Source organism: Nilaparvata lugens, chromosome 5 (genome assembly GCF_014356525.2).
Source record: "Nilaparvata lugens isolate BPH chromosome 5, ASM1435652v1, whole genome shotgun sequence".
NCBI lineage: Eukaryota > Metazoa > Arthropoda > Insecta > Hemiptera > Delphacidae > Nilaparvata > Nilaparvata lugens.
The window spans coordinates 30,810,442-30,826,710 of NC_052508.1; the positions used below are offsets into that span (position 1 = coordinate 30,810,442).

Here is a 16,269-nt window from a genome sequence, read left to right on the forward strand (position 1 = left end):
ACAAAATAGTATATTTCGCACCTAGAGCAGAAAATGAGACTTTTCCGGCTCGAAATCAGTTTTCAAGTCCGAGGCCGTAGGCCGAGGACTAGAAAAGATTGAGAGCCGGAAAAACATTCTTGCCCGTGGTGCGAACGATATTTTTCGCCACACTACAGGTATTGCTGACAAAATAAATGAAGAATACTTGTTATCGTACCTATCTCTTGATTTTAGTGGTAGAAGATTTGCAGTCAGGATTTCAGATTCTTTTAAATTTCACTTGGAATATCACGGGTGTCGTCATCTTCAAGCATTTTTGAAAATTTGGAAAGCGCCAATCAACAATAAATAATTGAATAAAACTGGTTGCGAAGCAAATGCTGAATTAGTTTGATTTGAAACTCGAATTGAAATCATGGCGACTTCAGCTGATGAAGAAAGTGGACACTCGCCCGATCTAGCAGATGACTTATCAACTACGGACTTCCATGACTGGCTGGAATGAGACCACTTTCTGGCCTAGACCGGAAATCGAAATTGAAATTTATTGACAAATCAAAATTACAATATTACAATATATTAAGTTACAAAGTGTTTAACAAATAAGCAAAACTTAAACTTAATTATTAGATCAAAACTTAATTTATCTTTATTTTGGCGACTGCTGGCATAAGTAAGAACTTGAGAGCCAGCAGTGAGTTTACATTATTAGATTTAACAAGTTTATCGCTTAACTAAAATTTGTAGAATACTTATTCTATTTGGCTTTTTAAATAATTATATATATATATATGATTGAACATCATCAAAAACTTACGAATAACTAAAGAATACTTAAGAGAAACTATATCTATTGTAGCGTTAATTTAAAAAAGAAATTCCTGTTTATCCACTCTTCCACAGTTTTGTGATATTTACCAGTTGGTTTTTCTATAATGAAATTTGACGGAACTAAGTTGATGAAAAGATTAAAAGAACCCCTTTTCTGACGTCAGACGAGAGTCGTCTGCAAATAAGGTCTTTCAGATCTACGTAGGGACTGGAAAACAGCTGCTTTCTGTGCAGTGTGGCGAAAAGTACCTATTATCTGACAATCTATAATTATAATAAGATAGAGAGTAGGGTTGTGCTTGTTCCCATCAAAACATGTCAACTTGTGGATTGCATACTGAAAAACGGGAACGATTTAGATCTCCAAATTTTGCAAATATATTCTAAAAATATCAATCTCGTGCACATCGAAGCTCAAATTTCAATTTTCCTTCTGGATTTTTCAGAATTGATGTTAAAATTTCATTCATGCTACATGAAGTTCTATACGGCATACATTGTTTTAGACTGCAAATGTGTTTTTTTATAAGGACGTTATAATATTGTTACAAAACATTGATTCACGAGCGGAGACGTAGCGTAATGGTTTTGGAGCGAGTGTTTCTTGGATCGAATCCTGATTCTTTCAACTTTTTTGTTCTTAATGTTTTTTTCTGTAACGTATTATTATAAATTATATTTTAAAGGAATTTGTTTTCATTACAATTTGAACTTAGATTTTATCAAATATTTATTTAATGTAAAATTTTGCCACCAGTAAAAATGAAATGGACATAGGTTTCATGCTGTATCATTAAAATTCATAAGAAAAATATGAATAGATTACAATAGAATTAGTGATAATTTACATATTTCAGTTATAATGTACTATCAGACACAAATTCGGAGGGAAACGAATATTGTGAATATTTTCTTTGGAATTGGGGAAACAAAAGGCTGCCTAATTCAAATTGAGTAGGATCTTATCGATACTAAAATTGATGTATTGGAAAAAATCAATAGATACTGTGAGGTTTCCAAGTATTATGTCTTATTCAGTTATCCAATATCGGGGCACCGAGCTTTGCTCGTTATTTATTTATTGATAAAGAGAGCACAACTCTTCAAAATGATTGGGGAAGGACTAGGCACAGCCCAAAGCTTCTTCAAATTTCGATTCATACACTATGAATAGTCCATAAAGTAGGTTATGTTCCATACACTTGAATTCAGGTCCAATTTTTAGTCCAAACATTTGACAATAGAAAAGTTCCAATTTAGATTGTTTACAAACCAAATTGAATAATTGAGGAATATAGTACCGTATTTATATTGCATAAATTAAAATTTGGGAAGAAACAGTTTTGGGATGTGCCTGTTGGTCCTTTTCCAATCAATTGAAAGAATTGTGTTCTGTGTATCAATGAATAAATAAATATAAAAATATCCTTATATGCTTTTGTACTCCAGAGCGAAGCTACATATTATAATATGTCAGTATAATATAATATGTCCTTATAAACAGAGTTGGGCAATGAAGTATGGAAGATGTTGCCATTTTGATATTCAAGGAAGAGAAAAAATTAGAACATCAATTATTACGTACGGAAAACAAAATTTGATAAAGAGTTCGTTTTTGACCAAACGTTTTTCTACTCCTTAAGTAGACTCTACCTGTAGACTATGTGAGAAGTTGATCACAGATTGCCGTGCAAGGGATAAACTTGCCTTTTCTACCGTGAAGGAAACGTTGGTAGAACGTGGAAATAGGTGTTTTTTGTTCAAAATTGCCCTTTTTATCAATGACGAATAATTGAAAGTTAGTAGTGGCATTAGTCAAACTTGAGCAAACGTCACTGCTAATTCAGATCGTTATCTAACACTGCTGCGATTTTTTTTGTTACAATTGAAAATATGACATATGAACCATACTATTTCATTGTTCCAACATGCCATACATGAAGACATACATGCCACTCCTCGTTCACCGGAACTGTTACCTTGTGATTGCATTTCATGGAGCTTCCTAGTTTGATGTATACATGGAGTTTTCTCCAAATTGTTCGAAATAGTTTCTACAAATAGAGTGAGAGGGATAAAAAATGACTGGAGGATGGAGATATATTTTCGAGAATTATCATCTAGAAGTTCCAGCCTTCATCTTATCCTCATTCTAGTGAAATCAGTAGATGAAAAATTATTCAACGAATAACGAATTAATTAAACCTCACATGACCAAATAATTACATTGTGATCTTTATCGTCTTTGATTGGAAGTTTTGTGTCGAAAGTTCCTCCTCGAGGCTCCCAGTAGCTCTTGATAAGAGCAGTTATTCATTTCACGCATTATATTAGGCTACTAATAGTATTGTCATGCTTTACATTGTTAGTATCGTTTGTACTTGACAATGTAAATCAACAAGATTGATCGATCCAATTCAAAGCGATACAATACAAGGCACAATGTGAGGATAAACTAGCAATTGTTCACTATTTGAATTGAAAGGCGTTTTCTCAGCTGCTACACAAACGCAGTGTCAAATATTTAGTTTGTGAATCATCATTCAGATCACTCAACCACTTGCACAGAAACAGATAAATTCATACTCTAGGTAAGTAGATTACATTTATCCCATTGATATCCTTCAAAGAATTCATATAGTTTGATAGAAGCTTGTGGAAATAATTTTTCGCTTTAGAAATGTTTCAAAATGTTTTTGAAATTCATTGTAAGAAGACATCAAGAATTATAAAATATTGAATACTGATATTCTCATATAATTCAAGACATGTATTTGGCCGCTGCTGGACCCCATAGACGAAGAAAAAGAAGCATTTTTGAAAAATAACTATATTATGTTATCGTTAGTATCCAACGTCGTTGACTATATTGTGGGAATAAGAGACGAGTAACAGAAGAATATTTTCTATTCATGAATCTCTTACGAATAACTCCTATATTGGGATAAAACTGTTCAGCAATCATCAATACGAATTCAGAATAATTTCCAACTGAATAATCGGTCGATTTGGAGTAGTAATCACTAGGAGCAACATCAAACACAGATGAACATGTACATTAAAAGTACAATAAATATTAGATGTGAATTGTAACAATAGACTGAGTAAATGTGGTTGTACGGACCTGCCCTTCTTGGGGACCTCATCGCCGGACGGGGACTTCCATATCATGTCTGTGGTGCGGAGTGACTCTCGACAGGTCACTATCAGCGATTGGTTCACTTGGCGTTCGTATTCAGCCGAATTCGGCATCAGCGTCAGCGAGCATTCGCCACCTGAAAATGGTTGACACATGAAAAGTCATCCTTCCACATAGATATTAGATATAGAATTATATTGGAAATTTAATGCGCTTTCACTATTGAAAAAATGAATTTGTGTTAAATAATTGAATACAGGGAGCATTCTCCACAAATCAAACACAAACAGTAGTCTAGACTACAGTTACTATATAACCATCTATAACTATAACTATATAGCCTGGTTATATAGTTACTGTAGCCTAGTCTTTCTGCTGAATCGATCATCCAGAATAGGCTAGTGATCCAAATTGGGTGGAAAAAACGGCTTATTCCTCTTCCCATTACGAAAAAATGGCTCAGTAGTCTGAAGGCGCTTAGCGTTGTACGGACAAAGTAGATTATTTCTCTATCTTTTTCTACCTTCGCACTGCTGCAAAATCGTTTGCTTGTTGCTTGTTGACTATGAAGAAACATAATGAACTACCAAAATATTTTATCTCAATTTATTATCAAATTATTAAATCACGAGAAAATATTAATTGTTCTTGACGAATAAAACATAATTGAGATAGAGTTGATTGTTAATAAGAAGAATCAGCAATTATTTATATTACATAAGATATGTAATAACAGGATATGTAATATCACAGCATCACAGCTATCTTATATGGAAGGCGGTGGTGAGAGAGAATCGGCATCCTTGTAGTCTTATCTTCCCAACTAACTTTCTTAAGAAAAACTTTCGAAGAAAATTCAAAAGAACAAGTGATGAAAATGATTTTAATTCTTTCTAAGTGTTGCGGAACAGAGTAAAATCACTTTGTCGCAATGCTAAGCTTCGATACTTCATGAACAATTTAACAGAAATAGGTCAGTGGTTGCTATGTGGAATAATGTACGTAAGCTTGGAGCACACAATATTATTCTAAACAGTATGATGCCCCAATCAATATTTCGCTTGACGCTCTTAATAACTACTTTGTTACATAAATAACAATGTTGCAAGAGCACCTGATATTTCTCAAGATCAATTTGTGAATCAATTTCAACATTCCTTCCCGATGAGACATTCTTCTTTTCTCATGTTCTCCCAGGTGAAATTTCTGAGAATATACTGGCCATCAGTAAGAACTCCATGGGAGTGGACGAGATACTGTGCCGTGCTATGAATTTAGAAAGTTAATTTTGAATTTAGAATTCAGAAGCACACACAATATAACTTAATAGGAGGGATGCTTGATAAACATACCTAGTGCTAGAGAACGGGAATCCAGAAATGACAAGAGAGACAACGAAATAGAGAGAAGATATCAAATATATTGTCACCTCTTACAGTTGAATTCAACAGTTGATAAAACAAAAATTGAGTTGCATTATTAAAACCGAAAATAGAATCACTAAATTTAGAAAATTATCTCCGATATAACTAATTCGATAGTATCCTACTCTGTCTGCTTTACATTGAAAACATCTTAGATTGAATCATGAGAAGCTTGAAGGACTCAAATTTCAGACAGAAGAATTGAAAGTTATCATAGATGTTTCTCAGAAGTTAATCATGGATAACAATAAATATTTTAAAAGAAAGATCAGCATAAAATTCAGAAAGCTCTTAGAACATTCAGAACACACTTGGAAACTTTTAAAACACTATCAAAATACTATCAAACGTTAATAATATCTATTCTGTATCTTTATAATTATTATGAAAGCAGCAAAGAAAAAATATTCCTAAAAAAATCACATCACGAAATTCTACCTTGGAAAGCTATTCAAAAAATATGTGTCATCAAAACAAATTTAGAAAAGGCTATGGTCCTTGAAGCTTCGATTCTTCACAACTTTGAGATGAAAATATCATTTACAAAACATTTATGGACCTTTAGACATTTTACAGGCTAGTTCAACTCTTAGTAGTTTAGTAGATTATAGAATATAAATTTAAAGAAAACTGAAATTCCCAGCTGGATCCTTACAGAGAAAATATGGCCTCACATTTCAATGTAAAGATAAAACCGAAAATCTATTACTCAAATCAAATTAGCAGCCTAAAATTTTTAATCTATCCATCCCCAAATTCCCACATCTCAAATTTACGATTTAACACAAAAAGGATTCCAATTCAGCACGTTTTAATTGATTAAATGGTTCACGTTTTACCCTCCCTTTTTAAAAGCCTATAGTCACTAAAACCCATTCTGCCACATCCGGAGTTCCTGGGACGTTTGTTTAATTTGGAAAAAGTTGTTACCTCAAAGCTGTTTCTTCAATTAGAATTTAGGCTCTGTGATTGAGCTCTACACGTCAGGAGACAGCATACCCCAAGCTTCTAGGACTGCCATCGATTTAGAGGCATCTCAGCGGCTTAAAGACACACGTTCACGAGACATTCATGGACCCGTACATTGATGAACCCATGCATTGATGGACTCGTACATTGATGGACCCGTACTTTGACCGCTGTTAGAATGAAAAATAAACTAGGATAATACAAATGAATTCAACTTCAGTTATATCATAAAGTCAACCTTCTTTAGGTTTTTTTATATAAAGCTCAAATTAATACTTATTACTTTAAAACACAAATAGACATTACCTACTTCAATATCTTGATTTAATAGGAAATAATTTATTTGTAATCAGGGTCATGCCCTTTATACAAAGAGATGAGTACATATTTATTATTCCATAATACAATACTTTAATTCACTAGTAGATGGAATAACTTTTCATTATAAGATCTTTCGAGTATTGTAGTTATTTTGTTCAGTCTGTTCTCTTACATGAATTACATATAGTGTAATTTAAAAGATAAATTACATAATAAGTGTTTCCTTGAGAATCAAGAGAGCTTTTCATTAGAATCAGCAAAACAAATAAAATCAATAACACAAAATACTGTCATTTAAATTTAGATTAATAGCTTCCTCTTCTGAAATAATATTAAATCAAAAATATCTTAATTCCTTCTAATAGGTACTTCACATTTCTACAAGAGCATGTATCGTTCATTTTCTTTCATCACTCATCAGTTTGAATATACTTATACCATCTTCCATTACAAGAGAATCAAAACGACTACACTCAATAAATCTATCACAATACATTTACACTTAAATGTATCTATCACAATGAATTCAATACTTTTATGGAAGCTTTCATCGATAATAATTTCCTTGTTATATTATAAATCTATGACGTACCTTAGTAGCGGTAATAGGAGAAAAATCTCCATTGTGAGGTGACAAATTTGATATCCTCTCTTCTTAATCAAAGCATTTACTGAGGCGGAAAAAAACTAAAACATGCTATTGGAACAGATGGTTCCACAGCCAATTAGGTTAGGCTAACAAGCCTAAAGCTGGCATAAAAGTAACATAAAATACTGAGACTACATTATTGAGTTCTGCTACCAGCAACGGACAGACACTGAATGAAACCCACGGTATGCTTGCCTGGTCTAGGAGCTGTGTGATTGTCCATGCTAGATAGGAACCTAACCAATGTTAACTGTGATTGGCAGTTACCATTTTATTGAAAATATTCATCACAATTTCCGCCAATAGAATGGACCGGTACAACTACAATTAAAGATACATTCTCCCACCAAGTGACAGCTATTTTCCAAATTCCCAACCAAATAAGGCATGATTGATAATCAATCGGACACAAATTCCTTGCCTTATAAGAACCAAGTAGACACAACACAACGCAGAAAACCAAAGCAGTGAAACAAGTTGTTATAACAAACTGACTTCTTATGATAATTCGCATAATCCTCATCATCCACAATTGGAACAATGAATCTTGTTACAATACCTATTGTATTTCACAAGAAGCTACTTCCTATCGTTCTGCCTACACTTACACATATTTTTAATTTATCTTTACAGTCAAGTGTCGTTCCTGGTCCATGGAAACAATCAATTATCAATCAATTATTACTTATCCCTAAGAATAAAAATCCTACCAGACTATTCCTGCTGATTTCAGACCGATAAATATTCTATGCTCCATTTCTAAAGCTTATGAACGTACAGTGCATAAGCAGGTTGTTAATTACTTGACAAGTTTCAACTTTTTTGCAAGACAGCAGTCTGGTTTCCACCGTCACTTCAGTACATGTAACTTACAACACTTTTGAAGAATACTGACGGTATCAGATCTGCAATGGATAAAATGCAAGCTACTTTACTTGTCCAGTTCGACTTCAGTAAAGCTCTTGATAATGTTGAACACAGGATCCTCATTCATAAATTGAAAAACATTGCAATTTCTCCAACTCAGTTATCCAATGGTTCAGATCTTATCTGACTGGTCGCTACCAAGCTGTAGTTGGGAACTCAAATACTTTCTCTTCATGGTGTCCTGCCTTACAGAGTGTTCCTCAGGGATCAGTATTAGGGCCACTTCTCTTTACCATATACATAAAAAATTCTCCTTTGATTTTTTCATACTCTATCATCTTTTTGCCGACGATCTCATCATATATCTCCATTTTCCTTCTGAAAACTTTCATTTGTCTGTGAATGGGATGAATGAGGACATTGCAAAACTTGTTGAGTGGTCAATTGCTCATGGTCTCAAACTGAATCCAACAAAAACTAAAAGTATCATTAAAGGCTATCCCAGGCTGGTGAATAACGTGCCATTGACCGATCCTCCATCTGTCATGATCAATGGAAATGTCATCGCCTATTCCCAATGTGTCCGTATTCTTGGTGTCTTGGTTGACAGTTCTCTCAACTGGAATGAACAGACCACACATGTGTGTAATAAAGTTTTTGGTGGTATGCATCAGCTGAAGAGGATTAGGAATTATCTGCCCAAATCTGTAAGAGCTACACTAGTGAATGCGTTGATTATTCCATTCCTTCATAAACTGTTGCATAGAATATAATGATATTTCCAATGAGCTGAGTAACAAATTGCAGCGGTCTATGAACTTTGCTGTACGTTTCATCTTTGTTGCCAGAAGGGATGCGCATATCACACCTCTCTTTGATGATCTTGGCTGGCTTTAACTGAGGGAGCGTCGAAAGCTCTTCAATCTCTGTCTGACTTTCAAGGTGTTAGTTCTGGATGAGGGACCACGCTACCTTCGCAAATCTTTCAAACTGATTTCAAGTGTTAATCCGGGACGAGGAACAAGATCACACCAATATAAGCTGCAAATTCTATTGCATCGAACAGCAATTTTCAATCATTCTTTTGTGGTTACGGCCACAAGAGAATGGAATGAGTTGCCTGAAAATATTGTACTATCCGGCTCATGGTCTACTTTCAAAAAAAGTCTCTACCAACTTCTCAGTATCTACCAGGCTTAGAGTGGCATTTAAGTTTTGAGATGATTCGGCATTTGAGTTTTGTATGCTTGTTATTCATCTCCATTTTTTGCGATTTTCATATAGAGTTTATGGATGGATTTGCAGCATTGTGGGCGGGTTTAGAGTGATTTTTATAATCCCATTTGAATTTATTGGACCAATAAAAGTTGGTTATGGGAACTTTCCTAACTTCTCTATCTTATACAATTATCTTTATAATTCCAGTACTCTTCTTCATCATCGGTTTCTCCCTTCATCATAACTTTCTTCCACTTTTTTATTATTATTATTTTTCTTCAATTTGCCTCAACAATTTTCTTCATTCTTCATCATATGTATTTTAATATTTTCCAATTGTAATGAGTTTATGCTTTTTTGTCTTACTTTGATATTTTTCAATTATTCTACTTATTATTTCTTCTTTTGTACATTCAGAATAATATTTTTCATTTATTAATTTATTATAATTTTGCAATTTCGCAAAATGTAATGTTATAAATGCAATAGGTTTTTCAAGACCTGGGATGTGATAAATAAATCAGTCAATCAATCAATCAATCTTACGTGAATTTCACAAAAGTACCTGATCATTAATATAGATTCTATTCAAGAGTATTTTCAAAATACAACATTATTAATGAATTCATCTTTTAACTCTAGAACATTTCCATACTGAAGTGATATCAATGAGAAAGACTAGAGCAGTGGGGAAATTCATCTCGTACATAACAAGTGATCCTCAGAGTTGACGAACTTTGGTTGCAATGAACTCAATCGTACGGAAATCCCAATTTGGCTTCGTGTTCATGTTATTTTACAATTTTGCACAGGTAAGGAACTCGTGATTTCTTGTGATTTTAATAGAATTCCAGTGATAATAAAATAAGCATTTAGCGGATTAGAAACCTGTTCTCAATCGATATAAATACTACCAAGAGAGATTTTCTGATGTGTTGGTCGAATAGTTTATCAGTTCAGCACAACCTTCATATATTAGATAAGACTGCAATGATCTACCTGATTGTGGAGTTTATTGAGCAGAGGAAAGCAAATCAAAATGAGACTCATTCAACAAATGCTCTCCAAACGATGCAATTATTGATGAGGAGTCACACTTCATGAGTCAATTATTATTACATAATGGGAAATATTAGCATTATAATATAATGCAGTTAAATGTTTTATAAAAAAAACTGAATCCGAACGAGATTTTTTATATTAGTTGGATAGATTCAACCAAACGATATTATTTATAGGTTCTACTATTGAATTGTTTCAGGTGCACCTTTTTGAATTACCAGTGAACTCTTTGAGTGAGCAAACACTGGCTCAAATGAATGGCATAAAAGAAGCATCCCAAATCTATTTGAAAGATCTTGATTGGATAAGAAGAGACATAACCGAGGGTGTATTGCATTGGAGCTACGCTGACTTCATCAGAGATCTTACAGTTTTGGAGCAAATATCAAAAGATCAAAAACCAACTTGCTTCGATTCAATGGATGCTACGATGGAGGGTCTGAAACAAGTTGTAAGCCAATATTCAAGTATATAGAGTGAATGAGATGTAGGCCTGTAGTGGTACATTAACTCTGATCACTGCTTAGTTGATTCTCGAAGATTTTTATAAAGGTAAGGCACACTGAGCTTACGAGTCGTCACCAGTTAAGTTATTCTCTACAAGTCTGTAGTCCTTCACTGCGACTATTGAAAATAGTCCAATAATTACTCTTCTGTAGTTGCCTTATCTCCATCTTCATTATTGCTATCTTGGAAAAATATATTTTCATAGCTTTTCTAAAAGTAGAGGGTGATTCGCAGAAAATAATTTAGCGATTTCTTCTGCATCTGACTCTATTCATGTATTTGAAACAGATTCTAGGTAGGTAATGGGAAAAGACGTTAACTATAATAATTAAACGTGCGTTTGTCACAACCCAGAATATGCCTGAGAATATTGTTGCAATTATATTAGTGATTGGATTTTCAATAAAATTACTATAATACGGTATCACACCTCTCGAGAATATTTCTCCAAAGTTATTTAAAGGTTATATAAAAATGTTGGAAATATGAGTAATGTATGCATACTACTCAGGAACTACTACTTAGAGAAACTTTGATCATCAAATAATCCAATTATAGAACGATTTATATAATTCTATAATGATGTCATAGCGTTATGAATCTCTGTTTAATCGAAGTTTCCCTTGTCATAGAATATCGCATTATATATTATGGATGGTGTAATGGATGAGGGTAGACATTGTCATTCGAGTATCGTCAGATAGATTGATTGGTTATTGTATAGGGCTGATACAGTGAGCTCAATGACTACGTGACTAGCATCTAGCCAGTCATACCTATGACCACTACTGGTTAGGACTGCAAGTTCTGACAGTAGACACAGTTAGGGCTTTTGAAATCGTACAGGGGTACGTTGCACAGCACTTGACTACTATGACTGTCTACATTAGTATTCTGTGTAACGCTCTCGTGAATATGATATATCATTCAATATTCATAGCTGGCACGTCTCAAAATCAAAAGCATCTCACCCCTTTCCGTGTATGATGATCGATCTTATTTCGTAGTGCATCTATTCTCCAAGGAGCATAGCTGTCACGTAAATCGAAGTAAGGCTGAAGGTTTTTTCAACATTGCCGTAGCCTATTGTAGTTGTCCTGTTTTCAATAGCAATGACATTAAGAATGGAAATCATGAATTGTGATCATTGAACTGTTAAAAAGTGAAGGAAGGTCATACATTTTCATAGAACAGCTTAATCAATAAGCTATGTGCATGGAGTTCACTAGTTATGTTGACCTTGCTGAAATGTCAATTCTTATTAATAGTAATGATCGATGTTAATGGATATGAAGATCAAATAATATTCCTAAATAACGTGACAACGTATGTAATAATATCAGATGTTCAAATATTTCGAAATATATGGAATTTCATGAGGCAGTTACATTTTTCCCCCTTCGCTCGCCATATCCGTCTAGCTAGGGGGCTCCGCCCCCTGGACCCCCGACTGGGTCGTCCAAAAATGAGATCAGTGGGCTCACGTCGCTCGCCTGCATTTTTCATTTGAGCATGCTTCATTCCATCAGAAAGTCAAAGCACTGAGAAAACGCAGAAAAGCTGATAAAAACGTTGGAAAAAACGCTGATTTTGGGAGTATCTTTGATGAAATATTAAAGTCATCTCATCACAAGATTTTTAAACCCACACTAAACCTCTGTACCAAATTTAAACATTTTCTGTCTATTACTTGAAGAAAGAACTGAGAAAACGCCAAAAACCGCTAATTTTGGGCGTATCTTTGGCGTTATTTCAAATCCTATTACATTAAGCGAGCAGTTTCTGTATTTATATATCTGATTGTTTTTATATCTGGTTTTTTCTATATCTGGTTATATTAATATCTGGCTATTTTCATATCTGGTTATTCATGTTTAACGGATCTCGAAAACGGCTCTAACGATTCTCACGAAATTTGGAACATAGTAGGTCTATGATATAAAGATTGGATCGCTCTAGGTCTCATCCTTGGGAAAACTCGCTGAACGACATTAAAAGGATAATTCATCCTTGGATAAAACAGCTGTGGATAGTAAAAAAAGTGAGTATGTGAGAAATCAAAATATCGCATCCCCGAAATTCATAAGATGACGTGTAGCCAGCTGTGAAATATAAACACGATCATTTTAGAGAATTGTGTTCTGTTTTGTCATCATAGACAATTTAATCGATTTGATCAACATAATCTGATTTGTTAACATGACATGATAATCCTCCTAAACTATAGTATATCATAATTTTCAAAGTTCATAATTATTTAATCCAACTTGATCAGTGTAAGTATCTACAGGGGAGCAAACATCGACTCTGACCATTATCTTGATGGTGCTGTGGTCAGAGCACGCATCTCAAGAGTGAGTACAATGAGAGGATCACCAGTGATCAAATACAATACTGCATCGCTAAGAGATCAGAATATAGCAGAGCGATTTCAAGAAAGACTGAATATACAATTGAGGCTGGAAATCGATGAAGGTACCGAAGATGTTGGATGTGATAAGTGGGAAAATGTGTGAAGGTACTGGGGTGTGTAGCAAATGAGATCCTTGGAAGAGTGGCCAGGAAAAGAGTAGATACTTGGTTTGATGAGGAATGTCGTGACATCTCAAATAAAAAAATGAAGCCTATAAAATTCTACAGCAGCGTAGAACAAGGAATGCTGCAGAGAGGTATCTAGATTATGTAGCAAGAGGTAGAAGAAAAAAGCGAGAGTTTGAAAATAATAAATTCTATTGTCTTAAGGAGATGAGAGGGCAGCAGAATGAAACTAGAAAGTTTTATGCCTTGATAAATGATCAGAGAGGAGAATTCATGCCAAGATCAGTTGTTTGCAGAAGTAGGGATGGTACCCTTTTGAGTGATCAGGCATTAGTACTGAACAAATGGAAGGAGCATTTTGAAGAGCTACTCAATGAGACTGAAGAACAACAGCCTGACTTCTTAGCCAACAATTTTAGCTGGAGGTCCAGAAGACATAAAGGAACCAACACTGGAAGATGTTATTGAAGCTATACAAAAGCTAAACAACAATAAGTCTCCGGGGAAGGATGGAGTAGTAGCAGAGTTACTCAAGAATGGAGGAGATACTCTGATACAGAAAATGCACCAGATTGTCATTGAAATATGGAGAAGAGAGGTGATGCCTCAAAATTGGAATCAAGGGATACTATGTCCATTGTTGAAAAAAGGTGATCCCATGATGTGCAAAAACTACAGAGGCATTACGCTTTTGAGTGTTGGATACAAGGTTTTTTCAAAAATGTATTATACAAGAAACTGAAACCTCACGTTGACTGTAAAATAGGAAATTACCAGGCAGGATATAGATCTGGAAGATCTACAGTGGACCAGATATTCTGTTTGCGGCTTGTTATGGAGAAAATGTTGGAGTATAATATGAACTCTTTCCATTTGTTTGTGGATTTCAAGGCTGCATTATGACAGTGTTGAAAGGCAAAAGTTTATGAGGCCATGCATGAGTTTGAAATACCTGGAAAACTCATAAGGCTTGTTAGAATGACAATGACCTCAGTCCAATGTCAGGTGAGAGTACAGAACTTCCTGTCTGACACATTCGAGTCGGTAAATGGTCTCAGGCAGGGAGATGCCTTGGCATGTCTGCTTTTCAATATTGCTCTTGAAAAGGTGATCAGGGATTCCAAAATTGATACCAGGGGAATACTGCTCAATAAATCTGTTCAGCTGTTGGCCTATACTGATGATATTGATATTGCTGCTAGATCAATGTCCTATAATCGATGGAAGCATTAGGCCACATAGAAAAGGGCGGCAGGTAACATGGGTTTAATTGTGAATGAGCAGCAGAAAACGAAGATTATGGTCTCGTCAAGGTCCTATGCTCAGAGGTTGAATGCCAATCAATTAGAGTTAATATCTGCCTGTGAGTTGGAAGTGGTAGACGAACTCGTATATCTCGGATCCTTGGTCAACCATAAAAACGAGAATAATGGCAAATAGGGCATACTTTGGTTTGGCCAAACATTTCAGGTCAAAGAAACTGAGCCGCAAAACAAAAATAATGATCCACCAAACACTAATTTTGCTAGTGCTTACCCACGCCAGTGAGACTTGGACTCTAACAAGATCAGATGAGAACTTGATCAGCATATTTGAAAGAAAGATTCTCCGCAGAATTTTTGGAGGAGTGCTGTTGGATGGAGTGTGAAGAAAGTATCGTGATCTGTACAACATGTATGGTCACACTGATGTGCTGGCTCTTATCCGAGTAGGTAGGCTCAGGTAGGCAGGCCATCTTGTAAGAGCTGATGAGTCATTTCCACCAAAAAAGATAATGGCTCACAACATGGAAGGTAGAGGACCTTCTGGTAGACTAAGGTTGAGGTGGATGGATGCAGTTGCCGGAGATGCAAGAATAGTTGGGATCAGGAAATGGAGGCGTGCTGCCATGGATAGAGTAGAATGGAGGCAAATGTTAGAGGAGGCCAAGATCCGCTTTGGATTGTCGAGCCAATGATGATGATGCTGATGATAATTATTTGACAATTTCAAGTGATTAGTGAGTGTTATTTTGTTATTCAATTTGGTTTGTATAATATAAATTATATTTTTTTGTTTTCAAATGTTTGAACAGAAAATTGAACTTGAATTCGAGTGTATGGAACATAACCTACTTTCTGAACTATTTATAGTGTATAAATCAGAATTCAGGAAAGAAACGGTTTTGGGCTGTGCCTGTTAGTACTTCCCCAATCATTTCAAAGAATTTAATACTCGTTTTATAGTGTGTTGTTTTTAGAAATTGTATTGATTGGAAATAACAGTTAACTATCAATTCAGTTTGTAAGGTTCTCGTTAAAATATTTATTCATTTTTACAAATTTTACTGAATAAAATACGTTTCTCAAATCATTCAACATAGTTTCTGATAAGACAATTTGTGGCACAGACTTGTTCTTACTTTTTTATTCATCTAATTGGAAGTTACCGTTTCAAATGGCGATGAAAGATAATTTGAACCGATGATAATTTGACGAGGAACAGGATTCATCCTCAAAAAAATTTGACGCCAGCAGTCTCTGGTATGGTTTTTGTCTTTAAAAATCTCTAGAGGTCAGGCTTCTCATGAACTGGGCTTATTAAGGCTGTGCAAAGGCTAAAAATAAACTTTTTACTGGTGATATTTTTGAAAGTTTTTGTATATCATTAAGCTATCAAAATGAAATAGTTCTATCACGAATTTTTTTTTCGATCATTACTTTTCGAGATATGAGCGCCTAAAGTTTCAATTTTTGGGACAGAATATTATTGAAATTCGTTAA

General features: G+C 34.7%; 2 protein-coding genes across 8 annotated transcripts in view; one reads left to right on the forward strand and one right to left on the reverse strand.

Moving 5' to 3' along the window:
• LOC111059574 overlaps window positions 1-10,952 on the forward strand; it is a 50,132-nt gene extending 39,180 nt beyond the window's left edge. The window contains exons 1-3 of one of the 2 annotated variants that reach the window (XM_039428159.1): window positions 3,282-3,404; window positions 10,043-10,212; window positions 10,662-10,952. In XM_039428159.1, coding sequence (XP_039284093.1) covers window positions 10,147-10,212; window positions 10,662-10,937 — 342 coding nt within the window. In that variant the 5' untranslated portion in view covers window positions 3,282-3,404; window positions 10,043-10,146 and the 3' untranslated portion in view covers window positions 10,938-10,952. Of the gene's footprint in view, window positions 1-3,281; window positions 3,405-10,042; window positions 10,213-10,661 lie in introns of those variants that run through there. The other variant, XM_039428160.1, reaches the window with a different exon arrangement.
• The window catches only part of LOC111059567 (neural cell adhesion molecule 2), a 374,852-nt gene that overhangs the window by 20,122 nt on the left and 338,461 nt on the right, over window positions 1-16,269 (reverse strand). For 3 of the 6 annotated variants that reach the window (XM_039428154.1, XM_039428156.1, XM_039428152.1), the window contains one exon: window positions 3,938-4,088. In XM_039428154.1, coding sequence (XP_039284088.1) covers window positions 3,938-4,088 — 151 coding nt within the window. Of the gene's footprint in view, window positions 1-3,937; window positions 4,089-6,306; window positions 6,516-7,258; window positions 7,508-16,269 lie in introns of those variants that run through there. The other 3 variants (XM_039428155.1, XM_039428158.1, XM_039428157.1) reach the window with 3 other exon arrangements.